The sequence below is a fragment of the Quercus suber genome, unplaced genomic scaffold, assembly GCF_002906115.3.
Source record: "Quercus suber isolate HL8 unplaced genomic scaffold, Cork oak 2.0 scaffold_328, whole genome shotgun sequence".
Taxonomy (NCBI): domain Eukaryota; kingdom Viridiplantae; phylum Streptophyta; class Magnoliopsida; order Fagales; family Fagaceae; genus Quercus; species Quercus suber.
In genome coordinates, this window is record NW_027069781.1 from 20,075 (window position 1) to 35,826 (window position 15,752).

General features: G+C 36.5%; 1 protein-coding gene across 1 annotated transcript in view; it reads right to left on the reverse strand.

Moving 5' to 3' along the window:
* Positions 1-1,018: 1,018 nt before the first annotated feature.
* LOC112011287 (uncharacterized) overlaps positions 1,019-15,752 on the reverse strand; it is a 29,935-nt gene continuing 15,201 nt past the window's right edge. The window contains exons 16-22 of the mRNA XM_024043692.2: positions 4,289-4,401; positions 4,108-4,185; positions 2,500-2,568; positions 2,286-2,417; positions 2,111-2,167; positions 1,938-2,018; positions 1,019-1,818 (exon numbers count right to left, since the gene is read on the reverse strand). Coding sequence (XP_023899460.2) covers positions 1,768-1,818; positions 1,938-2,018; positions 2,111-2,167; positions 2,286-2,417; positions 2,500-2,568; positions 4,108-4,185; positions 4,289-4,401 — 581 coding nt within the window. The 3' untranslated portion in view covers positions 1,019-1,767. The remainder of the gene's footprint in view (positions 1,819-1,937; positions 2,019-2,110; positions 2,168-2,285; positions 2,418-2,499; positions 2,569-4,107; positions 4,186-4,288; positions 4,402-15,752) is intronic.

A 15,752-nucleotide genomic window follows, 5' to 3' on the forward strand; every position in this document is an offset into this window, starting at 1 on the left:
ATTTAGTTTCGTTATCTATTTCTCGAACCATTCATTCTAGATAGGAGCTAGATTAATACTCACAAACCAAATCAATTATATGCTTGCTCTCTTTCAAAGGATGTGAAAATAATAATTGTGCAAGTAACTTAACCGAAATAATTAAATAATTGTGAATTCAATCACGCAACACACATATTCTTATTATGTTAGTAATTTATGTTTCTTTTAATTTTATGGTTTTTAAATTTATAATATAATTGAAGCTAATTATGTAAATATTATACCACAAGATGAAATTATAAAGTATCTGCGCATTGCACGAGACATCATCTAGTTATTATAAAAGTTTATAGCCAAAACCGTGCAACGCACAGGAATAATACTAGTCTACATATATATATATATATATATATAACCAAAACCTCTGAAGCTCTCATAATTTTCCACGTCAACACAATATTTAAATAAAAATATCATTTTATTTAAATAAAATTATTTTTGTTTAGTCCAAACTTAACAAGGAGTGAAATTCTATCTCTCTAACAAGTTCAACTTAAACTCAAACTCAAAATTTGTACCGTTTCTATCTTAGAAACCTATATCAATCCGGTTAGGTTAGGTTTCATTTACTTTGCATTGGAGAAAATCATTATCTTAAAAAAAATTATATAGTTTGACCTATAACTTTTTTAATTTTTTAGAAGTTTGACATGAAAAAATAATAATAATGATTTGACCCGAAAGAGAGTTAGTATGTGTATGAGTGATGTGTCATATGCAGAACAGGACAACAAACCCATGTGTTTTTTAAGGCAATTTTTAAAGCCCAAATTTTCACTTCATGAAATGGGCGCTAAAACCCCAACTATTCTTCTTCACTTCACAGAATTGGCTCAATAGCCCAAATCTTCTCTACTTCACAAATTGTACTTGAAAGTTGAAACCTGTGATTCCTGACCCCAATTTGAAATCATGAAGTGATTTTTGTATCACAATAATAGTTATATATATATATATATATATATAAGAAGGAAAAAAAAAAAAAGCAAATAATGAATAATAATATATAGATACAATCTGTTACCAATAAAGAATTTTTCTCCAACGCAGAGCAGTCACCCGCCTGGCAAGATACCCTAGACAGCCGAATGATGCATACACAAGCGTAGGCATGAGCACATCCTACTTAAGGTAAAACCAAAAGATCTATACCTCTACCTCCATGACCACACTACTCTATAGCATGGGTTGATGAAGCTCAGCAGGAAGGTTTCTATGCAATGAATATATGAACTATTTTCTTTCATCTTGTTTGTATCAACGTTTTTAATAAATTACAACAAAATTTTAATAAGAGTATTTATTACACGCTAGAAAGCAAATTGGTCAATCAGAGCATTCAATAATCAAACATAAATCCAAAATTTCTAGTCTCAATGCTTCTAACCGTTAAAATGGTCATACCTAGTGCACAAAACTCTTACTTTTACAGGGTCTAGGTAAAGTCATAACAGGCAGCTTAAGAGGCTGATTCTCATACTCAAACCTATCACCTATCGCTTTTGGTATAAGACACTTGCCATTACATCAAAGCTTGATGTCTTAACTGTTAACAATATATATATATATATATATATATAAAACAATAATAATAAAACCCTCCGCTTTACAAACTCAGCTTTTGGCTTGCATCTCACTGCTCTAGAGAGATGAAAATTTCCTTTTCAGTCAACAATGGATGGAACAGCACTCAAAATTCATTCTCGACAAACCAAATACAAGTTGTTAGTGATTTAGTACCATCTGGATAGCATCCTGCTCAGACTCCGTCAAACTCTGGTAACAAAAGTAAAACAAAACATCACATATTTTAAGTTAATCATATGCACAATAAAGAGAGGAAATGAACTTCATATTGATAGAAGCTTTCAACTGCTTGATTGAATTTAAAGTACCTGGCAAAGATTCTCAAACAGTGGTCTGTTGCTCTGGCAAAAATTCATTAAGAAATCTCGAAGATAGCGAGCCAGATTAATCTGTCAGGTGCAATCATGTTTAGTTAACAATATAAAAAATTCTTGACCACGGCCATTCTTGGAAATACAAAAATTTGGCATCCAGACAACACCTGATTAAGTGGATCGGCAGCACATAGTTGGTCGGCTTCATAGTCATCTTCATGATCCTTGAAATGCTCAAGCAGGTTTAACCAGAAATAAGGAAGAGGTATTGCAAAGAAAGAGAAAAAGAAAAAGTGTACTCATAAATTGGTAGACAGGAAAATTGTCATGTTCCTTTCAAACCTTGTTAAATACTTTTTCCATTGCTTCAAGATGTTCATATGTGGGTCTGCCTGATGATGTAGCAGAAAGTGAATGAAGCAAATCTTTATCCATCTCTGCATCCCCAGCTTGAATTTCTTCCCAGTCACTATCCTGATACACAATTCATTCAAAGCTTAAAGATCTGATTACAAATGGGTGATCTGGACTGGACGGTAAATCATAAACTACCTACATCATCATCATCATCAGCCAAATCTTGTTCTCGGATTTCAATTAAAGCATCGGCCAACAGTGCCAGTATCTGCACCACCCAAGTAATTCAATTTGTTTCAATTCAAACATAAAATTTCCAATTTAAAAAAAAAAAAAATGTTTCAAAGAACAGGCTTTCAGCTTTCTTCATACTATGGTTTATTAAAAAGCAGAAAAAAATAATCAACAAGTTTCATGTATAATGCACAGTATATCAAGCTTCTCAAGAGCACAATTGTGCACTAGTGATCTTGATGGACTAAAACAAAATGAAATGGTCTTTGCTGTTAAGTGATAGATGGAAAATGCTGATATGGCTAACAGTGATTTTAAAATATTATTTTTTATGTCATTTAAGTTGCATGTGGCCTTAATTTTTTTTTTTTTTTTAAATCATCCAAATTGAATTTATTTGAGCTAATCAAATGTATTAATAAGCAAAAATAAATCACAAATACACACAAATAAAATTCAAATTATTGGACCAAAGAAACCCAAATTTAAAACTGGTAGATCTGAAAAATTAAATTGGACAACAAAACACAATGTAAAAGTCCCTGCCCCAGGAGAATGCGGAGAGGAAGAGAAAGAGAAAGGAAATGAGGGAGAGAGATCAGACGGTGGAGGACATGGGGATTGTCAGAGTTCCTTGGATCTGGATGTTCCAGATTTTTCTCAAAGGGTGATGTGGCAAGAGACCATCATTGTCTCATTGGGTAATTCTGCTGCAAGAGTTCAACAAAAGAAATTAATGGCGGTGCAGTAATGGACAAGGTATTGCTTTGAAGAACTCTTCTGTGGGTATTATGATTGAGACAGTAATGAAGAAGCTATTGCCTCCAAATGCAAACAAATAGATGACCAGGCTGATTATTTATGAGTGTGTGAAGTGCTGTTGTGTACTTCAAGATATGATTTTTAGCAGAGATGTTTGAGAAATGATGATTATTCGTGGGCACACATAAGGTGTTTGTGGAAAGTTTCAACTCAGGACTAATACAGCGGCTTAACTCTAGAAGAGATAGACTATATGTTAGATGAGTTTCATTACACGTTACATTCAGATTTGCTTTTGTTTTATTCTGAGAACTCATGAAGCCTTTAGGTGGGATTAATGGCTGTTTTGGGTCTTCCATTAGCTGTGGAGATGATAGGCAAATTAAATCAAAAGAACTTTATCAGGAAGCTGCAAAGAAAATCCAACCAAAGAGTTCCATAAACTCCAAAGATAAGATTAAATCTGAAGAATTTTCATCTATTAAAATTTTAAATCCTAAATATGTTTGTGATTTTAATTTTTATAAAGCTTTTGCTTTTTTTGGTTATAATGTTTTTTAAAATCCACGTGGCAGCCCATGTGGCAATTTAGGTGGCACAAAAACAATATTTTAATATCACTATTAGCCATGACAGCATTTTCCATCCAACACTTAACAGCAAGGACCATTTTGATACCATACCATAAGGTTAGAGACCAAATTGATATAGTTAAAATGTTAGGGACCAAATTAATACACAGCCTAAAGGTTAAGGACCAAATATGTAATTTACCCTATTTTAAAAGTGATAAAATGCAATGTTGAAATACCTTTGCAGGAAGCGACACCATTGTCCACTGATCTGGAGCTAATTTGGCTTTTGAGCGGGTGGTTATCCCTGCAGCAAACTTTTACCAACCAAAAAATTAAACTAAATAAATATATATATATATATATAATCTTAAGTAGATGCACATCAAAAAGAAAATGCATCTAAGATTATATGCAGACCTTAACTAGATGACCTTGGACGTTGGTTTTTGTCAATTCAGCGTGCCTTGTGGAAAGCAACAATGCCAAAGCACTGGTAGTGACTTTAATTTGATAGGCCCCCTGAATTTCACCTGCATGCAAGTATTGGAATAAATCATCACTTTAGTCGGCTAATATCCTCTCTTGCAAGTCTTTTGTTAATCAACAAGGCAATCGTGAAAAATTAACTATCCTAGTCATCATTTACACTACCGCTTGAAGTTTGGAGGGAGCATGGAAAGAGGGGAGTAATCCTTTTCTTTTGAACAGATGTTTTAACAAATAAATGGAAGTAAGTTCTTGTTTGATTGCAAAGTAAAAAGGAGAGGAAATTATACAGGACCATTGATGTAGTTCATTTTTAAATCTATCTGTTACTAGCTTCTGTTTTATAATAAGTAATTTCCTTTTACTTTTAATAGCCTTTATCACTTGTAACAGAAAGTTAGTTAGCTGATAGGTTGTTAGTGATAAGTGCAATAGCCTATTAGTTAATTAGAGAAGTTAGTTAGGCTTTGGTCAATCACATGGTAGCCACATGGTGGATTCTTGTAACTAACTCAGCATCTTGCTTATGTAACTATTAATAAGCAATACTGCCCTCATTGTAACTAGTTTTAATTTGAATCCAAGAAATCTACCTATGAGGTATTATTCTAAGATTGTGTCTCTTGAAGAGCTAGTTCATTCTTTATTTCTCTAAGCAACTTAGCTTTCTAAAACATCTTTCATTTTCACCATTTTTCCTCCATCATAATTTGGTATCAGAGCTTGAGATCCTTAGGATTCAACTTCGTTTGCAATTTGTTCCTTCATTTTCTGTCATCAAGATCCTATCTTGATTTCATTTTCATATCCTTTACTAGCGAGCCTAAGAATTTGTGAAGATGACACCAATGGTTTACAATAGAAGGAACAAGAAAGCTTTTGCAGCACATGAACCTGAGGTGCAGGTTCATCCCAAGCAGCAGCCGCAACCACACCAAGGAGAACCCCAGGTGACATTGAAGCAAACTGTGGAGCTGCTACGGGGGCAGCTTGCTGCCTTGACTGAGGAAGTGAGAAGAATCCAGCGTTATCATCCTAGAAATGATGATGAACTTGCTGAAGATGCTGAAACTGACAGTCACAGCAACTTTAGTAACCCAATTGGTTAGCCTAGAGGAGGTGTTCCACAGGAAGTGCTTGATCCTCCAAGGGGAAAACCAAAATGGGAATCAAACTTCAAGATTGAGTTACCTAAGTTCTATGGTAGCTTGAATCATGAAGAATTCATGGATTGGCATAACCAAGTGGAAAGAATCTTTGATTTCCATGAGGTACCAAATTCCAAGAAGGTGAAATTGATCTTTATCAAGCTGAAAGGGAGAGCTTCAGCCTGGTGGGAACAGCTCCAAGTTCAAAGAGTTAGGAGGGGTAAAAGAAAGATCCAAGATTGGTGCAAGATGAAGCAGAAAATGAGAAACCAGTTTCTTCCTTTCAATTATATTCAGTCCTTGCACAAACAACTACATAATTTGAAGCAACATAGCAGTGCAGAAGAGTATATAGAGGCATTTTATCAACTGGTAGCTTGAGTAGACCTGAATAAGAGTGAAGAGCAGATAGTTGCAAGGTTCTTGAGTGGTCTTAAACCACCAATTCAAGATCCCTTATCATTACACCAACTGTGGACTGTATTTGAAGCTTACAATAGAGCCTTGATGTTTGAGAAGCAACTTGCAAGAAGAGCTTTTATGCAGTTTCAAGCTTATGGTGATAGCAAAAGTACCCAAGTCAATGCTCAAGGAAGGCCAACTAGTAACAGTGCACAACCTTTCAAGATTGACTGTGTAGGTCTGCCTTAAACTTCTAGTGCAGGCAAACCAATCCCTAAAGTAGCACAAAGTTTTACATTTAAGTGCTACAAGTGTGGAGAAGTTGGGCACAAGGCCACAGATTGCAAGAAAGGGGGAGTTAAAGCTCAAGGCAAGGGTAAAGCTTTGATGATTGAAGGTTGTGAAGACTAGGAAGATGAAGAATTTCCAATGTATGAAGAAGAAATTGTTATAGGTGAATCAGATGAGGAAGAAGGCTTGCCTTTGGTAATGAAAAAGACCTTGTTAGCACCAAAACATGAGGAGCAGGAGGATTGGTTGAGGAGCAACATTTTTCACACCACTTGTAATATTGGTGGCAGGATTTGCAGCCTATTTATTGATGGAGAAAGCTGTGAAAATGTGTTTTCTGAAGAAGTTGTTTAATAACTTGGCTTAAAGACTGAAGATCATCCTCACCCCTACAAATTGACATGGCTTAAGACAGGCAATGATATAAGAGTTTCCAAGATATGCATGGTCTCCTTTTCAATCAGGAAGAAGTTCCAAGATTCAGTTTTTTGTGATGTAGTGAAGATGGATGCATGTCATTTGTTGTTGGGAAGGCCTTGGCAATATGATAAGCACACCAACCATGATGGAAGGAAGAACACCTACAACCTATACAAGGATAGACAGCATTACATCCTACTGCCCATGAAAGAAAAGTTGATTCTTAAAAATCCTACTACTGCACAGCTAAATTCTTTGCTTATTGTCAAGAAATTTGCACAAAAAACTCTAGCAACTAATGTGGTTTACATGTTATTGACTGCATTAGAGTTAGATGCTATGATAGTGCCTCAATCTATAAAAGAGTTGATCAAGTCATTTGACGATGTCTTCCCTAATGAATTACCTACTGAATTGCCTCCTATGAGAGACATACAGCATGCCATTGATTTCATTCTAGGTTCTGCATTACCTAATAGGGCTGCCTATAGGATGACACCAATGGAAAAGGATGAACTTGATAGGCAAGTGCAAGAACTATAGAACAAGGGATATATTAGGCCAAGTATTAGTCCATATGTTGTACCAACCCTCTTAACCCCCAAGAAGGATGGTAGTTGGAGAATGTGTGTTGACAGTAGAGCCATTAACAAAATCACAATCAAATATTGGTTTCCTATACCTAGGCTAGGTGATATGCTTGACTGTCTAGCTGGTTCTAAAAAGAAATATCTTAGAAGTGGCTCTCATCAAATTCGAATTAAGCCAGGGGATGAGTGGAAGACTGCCTTTAAGACCCATAGTGGGCTATATGAGTGGTTTGTCATGCCCTTTGGTCTTACTAATGCACCCGCTACTTTCATGAGGGTAATGACTCAAATGTTGCAACCTTTGCTTGGTGTATGTGCTGTAGTTTACTTTGATGATATATTAGTATATAGCAAGACTTTGAATGATCATGTGAATCATTTGCTATCTGTTTTTGAGTTACTAAGAAGGGATAAGTTCTATGCAAATACCAGCAAATGTACTTTTGTAGTAAGGTAGGTCTTTCTTGGGTATGTGGTGACTGATAAGGGAATTGCAATGGTTGAGGGGAAGGTTAAGGCCATTCTAGATTGGCCTGTTCCAAGATTTGTGGCTGAAGTAAGAAGCTTCCATGGGTTAGCAACATTTTACAAGAGATTTATTAAAGGGTTTAGCACAATTGCAGCACCACTCACTGACTATCTCAACCTGTCTACTATTGCATGGGATGAGGCTAAGCAGCAGAGTTTTGAGTCCTTGAAAGCTGCCCTTACTGTAGCACCAATATTGCAAGCTCCTGACTTTGAAAAGATCTTTGAATTGGATTGTGATGCTTCTGGAGTTGGCACAGGAGGTGTTCTCAATCAAGAGGGCAAACCAGTGGCCTATTTCAGTGAAAAACTCAATTCAACCAAGCTCAACTACTGCACCAATGATATGGAATTCTATGCCATAGTACAAGCAATAAAACATTGGGAGTACCATTTGGCTTACAAAGAATTTATACTCCAACTGACCATGAGGTCAACAAACGGCATGCCAAATGGGCTGTCTACTTACAACAGTTCAACTTCAACTAAAGGCACAAAGTTGGAGTCCTTAATAGAGTGGTAGATGGTCTTAGCAGGAGATCTCCTTACTAGTGCAGATGCCCAACAAATTTGAGGGCTTTAAGGCATTTAGGGAGCATTATAAAGAAGATTCCAAGTTGTTTCAGATTGTGCAGAATTTGCAACAAGGCAACAGAACTACCTGTCCTGGATTCAACCTGCAAGATGGCTACTTGTTCAAAGGCCTGCTCCTTTGTATTCCAAAATGCTCTCTCAGGCACAAGATTCTGCTTGAAGTGCATAACCAAGGCCATTTTGGCAAAGAGAAGACACTGCAGCTCCTACAACAACAATTCTATTGACCAGGCATGCTTAAGGATGTGGGAAGACTAGTTAAAAGATGCATGATATGTCAGCAAAGCAAAGGGACAGCCACCAATGCTAGATTGTATCTGCCCCTTCCAGTGCCTAACAAGTCTTGGACCAACATTAGCATGGACTTTGTCCTTGGATTACCCCCTACTACTAGAAGATCAAACTATACTCTAGTGATAGTGGACAGATTCTCCAAGATGGCCCATTTTGTGGCTTGCAAAAAGACTAATGATGCCTCCAATATTGCTGGTTTATTTTTCAGGGAGATTTATAAGTTACATGGAGTTCCAACCAGCACTGTCTGATAGGGAAGCCAAGTTTCTTGCCCATTTTTGGAGGACTTTATGGAGGAAAATTGGTACTGACTTACAGTACAGCATCAGTTTCCATCCTCAAACGGATGGACAGACTAAGGTTGTCAATAGGAGCTTCGGCAACCTCCTAAGGTGTTTTATAAGGGACAAACCTAAGGAATGGGAGAATGTTTTACCTATAGCATATAGCAGAGTTTGCCTACAACTCATCTACCAATAAAACAACTCAACACTCTCCCTTTGAGATTGTTTATGGGATGCAATCAGCCAGTGTTCTTGACTTGTCAAGCTTACCATTACCCATGAAGGAGCATCTGAAAGCCACTGAATTAGCTGACGTCATACAACAGCAATATGCAGATATTAAGAAGAAAATAGAGGCCAGGAATGCTAAGTACAAGGCACAAGCTGACAAGAAGAAAAGGCAAGTGATTTTCAAGGAAGGTGACCTAGTATGGGTAATCCTGACCTAGGAGAGGAACCCTGCTGGACCTTATACAAAGTTGCAGCAAAAGAAGATTGGTCCTTGTCCTATACTGCATAAGATCAATGACAATGCCTACCAAGTCAAGCTACCTGATCATCTACGCATTTCTAATAGTTCAATGTACATCACTTGCTGCCCTATCAAGAACCAAATCAACTTACAACAAGCCACACTTGAGGACGAGTGTGTTCCAAAGAGGGACAATCTTGATGCAGTTCATTTTTAAATCTATATGTTATTAGCTTCTATTGTATAATAAGTAATTTCCTTTTGCTGTTAGTAGCCTCTATCACTTGTAACAAAAAATTAGTTAGCTAATAGGTTGTTAGTGATAAGTACAATAGCCTATTAGTTAGTTCGAGAAGTTAGTTAGGCTTTGGTCAATCACATGGCAGCAACATGGTGGATTCTTGTAACCAACTCAGCATCTTGCTTATGTAACTATAAATAAGCAAGGCTACTCTCATTGTAACTAGCTGAATTTGAATCCAAGAAATCTACCTATGAGGTATTATTCCAAGAGTGTGTCTCTTGAGAGCTAGTTCATTCTTTCTTTTCTCTAAGCAACTTACCTTTCTAAAACATCTTTCCTTTTCACCATTTTTCCTCCATCAACCGTACAAAGTAACAATTTTACCTATCTTTGTTAAATTTATATATATATATATATATATAAATTTAAATATATATGTATAAATTTAAATATATATGTGTGTGTATCTATATACATATATATGGAGAAAAACAATATTTAATAATAACAAGTACATGAAATTTCTCTTCAAAAGTCCATGTAAAAATAAATTAAAAGGTGTTTTTTTCAGTTAAGCTACTTGTTCAAATGGAATGGGCTTCAATAATATTGCATTTATATTTGAAAATTCTACCAAATTGAGCCAGAGATTTCTCAATATCTTCAAAAGAACACTGATTACATGTAGTCCAAATAGTCCACATTAAACAGTCTGGAACTAAATTCCAAATATTGAAATTAGGGGTATTCACGGTGCAGTTTTCGGCCATTTTTAGCACCGTACTTTGCAGTGCGATTTAGCCAAAACCATAACCGCACATCTCATTTTTGCAATCAGATGTGCGATGCAGTAAGGTTTGGTGCAGTTTAGAGTTTAGCCAAAATCATAATCGTACCGCACCTCATTCTTGAGGTCACATGTGCAGTGCGGTGTATAAGATACAGTTTGAATGGTTTGAAACCGGTATATTTTTCAAATTTTGGACTCCAGTCCAAGACTAATTTTTCCCTTTGTTTTGGGTAAAGTTTTAAATTATTGAACTAGTTTTTCTTTATTTTGGGTTGGCTTTCCTAATCAATACTTGCTAAGGTTGTTAAACTTTTTTTTTTTTTAAAAACTAGGGTTATTAAACTATTAATAATATATTTAATATTAAAAAAAATAAACATATTAATATACAGAGGGAGTGATGTGCGGTGCAGTGCGGTTTTTGCAGTTTTCTTATTATAATACCACAGATTGCACTGCACCATGCGGTGGGGTGCACTGTTACTTGTGGTGCATTGCGGTTATACCATTTTGCAAGCGGTTTTTGCAGTTTGTGAGGTTTATATGGTTTGGTGAACACCCCTAATCGGAATTATATTTCCCAAGCCAATGATACCAACAAAATAATAAGTCTGCAATTGAACCTGGCATAACCTAATCAATCCCAAACAACTTAAGCATATACATTCACATAGAATGAGCTACGGAACAAAAAATCAACAGGTGATTCATGGATTCCTCATTGCAACAGCACATACAACAACGATTCGCCAAAGGGCAACCACAAAGCATAAAGTTATTCAAAGTTAGAATCTGGCCATAAGCTACTATCTACATAAAGAATGCCACCTTTTTAAGAACCTTTACTTTCCAAATGCCCTTCCAAGAGAAAGTAAATGAGTAACATCTCGAATCTTATGATAAAAAGACTGAATGTCAAACTTCCTATAAAGTTATGATTTACAATTATGTTTTATGTTGGCTTTATTCCATGGCAAAAAGTGTTGTAATTGCTTTAATTTTGTTCCTTGTATTTTATAGGATTTTATTGTATTGGATTTAGTATCAAGTTAGTGAAGACTCAAGCTTAAATAAAGAATCAGTGGATCTCGCAAGTGTCTCGCAGGAAGCTAACCCGTGACAAAACCACGTGAGGAGCACATGACTGGAAGCTGAAGAGCTGTGTCAGGCTGTCGTTTTCGCGAATATCTCGCGGGTAAGGCCTTCTCGGGAGACAATCACGAAACATTCTGTCTGAAGGACTTTTAAGAGTGACTTTCTTACCCTTCACCCATACTATATATATCCTCATTACTCAGAAATGTATAAGAGGCTATTCAGAGAGAAAAACTCTAGATAGGTTTTCTACAACACACACACACTCATCTTTTAGAGAGAGAGCTACTCATCCTTAGTGAGAAATCATTGTAGCCTCTTCTCCATCCCTCTCTCATTGTTATACCTTGAGAAGAGATTTGTACCCAAACACAACCCACACATATTCAGAGTGTAGAGAGTATTTCGGAGTTGTTGAGAAGCATTGGAAGAAGTCAAGGATTGCAAATGCAACATGGAGCTTGTTGCAGGATCCGAAGAGCTAGACAAGACAGGATTTCGAGAAGTCTTGTTGGAGTAGGAGCTTGGAGGGCTTAGATACAGAGGGTAGATTAGGCTTGAAGGGTCTCTTGCTCACCCTTGTATCCCAACTGATTGTCTAGTGGATCGATTTTCGCTTGGAGAGCGGCGAAGAGGTTTTTCGCCGAGTTCTTCGATTTTCTCTTCGATAACACGTCTCGGTGTTATCTATGTTTGCATCTCTCTTCCCTACTCTTGTTCATTTCATTTTTACTGTTGTGTTGCTTTAAATATAAATTAGAGTAATTGTCTTACTTATACGCTAGTGTTTACACTATTCTGCACTTAGTATTAAGTTTTTGTGAGGGTAATCTTTAACATTAGGATAATCTTTAACTATTTCGCACAAATAGGTGTTTTTGTGACCTATTTCATTTCATTAACATCTCTAAGGTAATCTTTAATTCTTTTCATTGATTTTGATCCTTAGATTATGTTTTTGGGGGTTTTATGTTCATAGTTGGAATTTTCTCAAATGGGAGTTGAAAAACTTAATTTTTGTCAATTTTTTTTATTGGGCTTTGTTTTAAATGATGATTTGCTTTGGATGTTGGCCCCTTATGGCAAAAATAACATGTATTTAGACAAGATCTTCATATGTTCATGCCTTGTTTAACATACATGTGTAGTGTGTGTACTCTAAGTGTTTAATAAAATGCCCGAATGGCATTTTCTCATTGTTTTGGACCCCGATGAGTACCAAATTTTAGAGATCACTATAATTATTCATGTTTATCATGTTTTAATCATTAGTTGTGTATTTTATACACTTTTTCCCGTGAGTGCTTATTCATGCATTAGTCATGCATCTCACATGCACACTAAATGCACACTAGATGCACCTTTGCTGCACACACTTGAACATTTAGCATGTTTTTGCATTCACTCATGCTAGTTAAGTCTTTTTAGACCTTTTAGCACATATAACATGTTCTTGTGTCTTTGTCATGCTTAGGTTTATATCATGTTTCATCATCCTTGGCATGTCATATTCTTTATACTTTGTAGCATTTTTTAAAGATTTTTTTTTTTTTTTTTTGCATTTGAGCTTCATTTTCTCATACATCTTGCACCCTTCATCCATCATCTTTTACCCTTGTTCATATCTTCTTTTCCTTCCTTCCTTCCTCTTGATTCATTTGTCTATTCATGACAAAAAAGGGGAGAGTATCGTTAATTTTTAATGACTCATGTGCACACTCTTAGGGAGAGAAATTCTACCTTGTGCACATTCATAAGAGGAGAAAACCATAGGAGAGATGCATATACCAAGGGAGAAAAGACAATGTTCTTTATGCTTGTTTTCTCGTTGCTTTATGATACTTTGATATGCTTCGTTGCTCTCATTGCATCGTGTTTATGTGTTGAAACATTCTTGTGCCCTTGTTAGATCTTGTATCCTTAATACAAATACTTTGGTGTTTTGCATTGGTTGTGTTGGACATGCATACATCCTTATGCTATTGTGCTTTATTAGTTGCATGTTCGGATGATCATTTGCTTTGCTATATGATCATTGTGGTCATTTTCGTATGACTGTTTTTGTATTTGATCAAGTTGCTCATATGTTTTACAACATGTTTACTTGATCGCATTTTACTTGTTACTTTATACTTGTCATTTTATCACTTGATTTACCTTAAGGGTCTAATGCGTATTGTGCAAGTGCTTCAGGTTACAAGTATCTTGTTCCAAGTGCATCAAAGATTTTAGATTTAGGTGTGAATGAGTTTTGTCATTGTTCCCAAACTCACATTTAAGTCTAGAGTCTGTTATAGGGTGTTTTGTCACGGAATAGCCAAAGGGGAAGATTGTAAAGTTATGATTTATTACTATATTTTATGTTAGCTTTATTCCATAACAAAAAGTGTTGTAATTGCTTTAATTTTGTTCCTTGTATTCTGTGGGATTTTATTGTATTGGGTTTAGTATCAAGTTGATGAAGACTCAAGCTTAAATGAAGAATCAGTGGATCTCGCAAGTGTCTCGCTGGAAGCTAACCCGCGACAGAGCCACGTGAGGAGCACATGACTGGAAGCTGAAGAGTCGTGCCAGGCTGTCGTTTTCGCGAGTGTCTCGCGGGTAAGGCCTTCCCGCGAGACAGTTGCAAAACATTCTGCATGAAGAATTTTTAAGAGTGACTTTCTTACCCTTCACCCATACTATACATACTCTCATTACCCACAAATGTATGAGAGGCCATTCAGAGAGAAAAACCCTAGATAGGTTTTCTACAACACACACTCATCTTTTAGAGAGAGAGCTACTCATCCTAGCGAGAAATTATTGTAGCCACTTCTCCATCCCTCTCCTATTGTCATACCTTGAGAGGAGATTTGTACTCAAACACAACTCACACCTATTCAGAGTGTAGAGAGTTTTGGAGCTGTTGGGAAGCATTGAAATAAGTCAAGGATTGCAAATGCAACATGGAGCTTGTTGCAGGATCCGGAGAGCTAGACAAGACAGAGTTCCGAGAAGCCTTGTTAAAGTAGGAGCTTGGAGGGCTAAGGTGCATAGGATAGATTAAGCTTGGAGGGTCTCTTGCTCACCCTTATATCCCAACTGATTGTCTAGTGGATTGATTTCCGCTTGGAGAGCAGCAAAAAGGTTTTTCGTCGAGTTCTTCGATTTCCTCTTTGATAACACGTCTCGGTGTTATCTGTGTTTGCATCTCTTTTTCCTACTCTTGTTCATTTCATTTTTACTGTTGTGTTACTTTAAATATAGATTAGAGTACTTATCTTGCTTATACGCTTGTGTTTACACTATTTCGCACTTAGTATTAAGTTAGTGTAAAATCAATCAAGCCGTAATTTTAATTTTGGGGTCTAAACTGCTCTTGTGTTTTCAACACATTTTCGAGCTTTCACTTCCCACTTCTATTGAGGCACCAACAAAGCCTGTCACAACCACCAACCCTAGAAATGTGAAATTGGATGAAGCGAAGAAAGAAGAAAGAAGCCGCTAACTCCCAATCATTGAATTCCCTATAAAATCTTAAGTAGCACACTCTATCATTTTCACCCACCGGAAGACTTAACACATTAGAAATACAAGCTTCCTTATTGACTGAACACACAAATAACTAAGGATAAAGAGTTTTAAGAGAATTACCCTCAATCCACTTATCATGCCAAAAAAGAATATGAGAACCATCCCCCACCACAAAAAGACAAGTGCTTAGAATAGCTCTCCCACCCTTCACTAATGTTTCGCCATAAACCACACCCATGACTACAAACTCTAGTGCTCCACCCCCATTTCCCCTCCCCATATTTCATGGCAATAACGCTCCACACAGATGGGTAGTTTCATGGTCATTCCTCCAAAGCCATTTTCCTAATAAAGCTTGATTAAAAGACACCAAATTCTGAATTCTTAAACCACCCAACTCACGCAGTAAGCAAACTTTTTCCCAAGCCACCAAGGGATATTTGAAGCACTCCTCTGAGAAACCCCACAAAAAATTCCTCTGAATACATTCTAATCTAATAGCCACTGCTTTAGGAATAGTAAAAAGGGAGAGATAATAAGTCAGACGGCTTGAAAGGGTGCTTTTCAACAAAGTGAGTCTGCCACCCTTTGACAAATAAAGACACTTCCAGCCCGAAAGATGCTTCTCCATTCTCTCCAGAATCGAATTCCAGATAATGGTTGTCTTATACTAAGTACCCAATGGCATTCCCAAATAAATCATAGGCAAATTGCCCACTCTGCATTG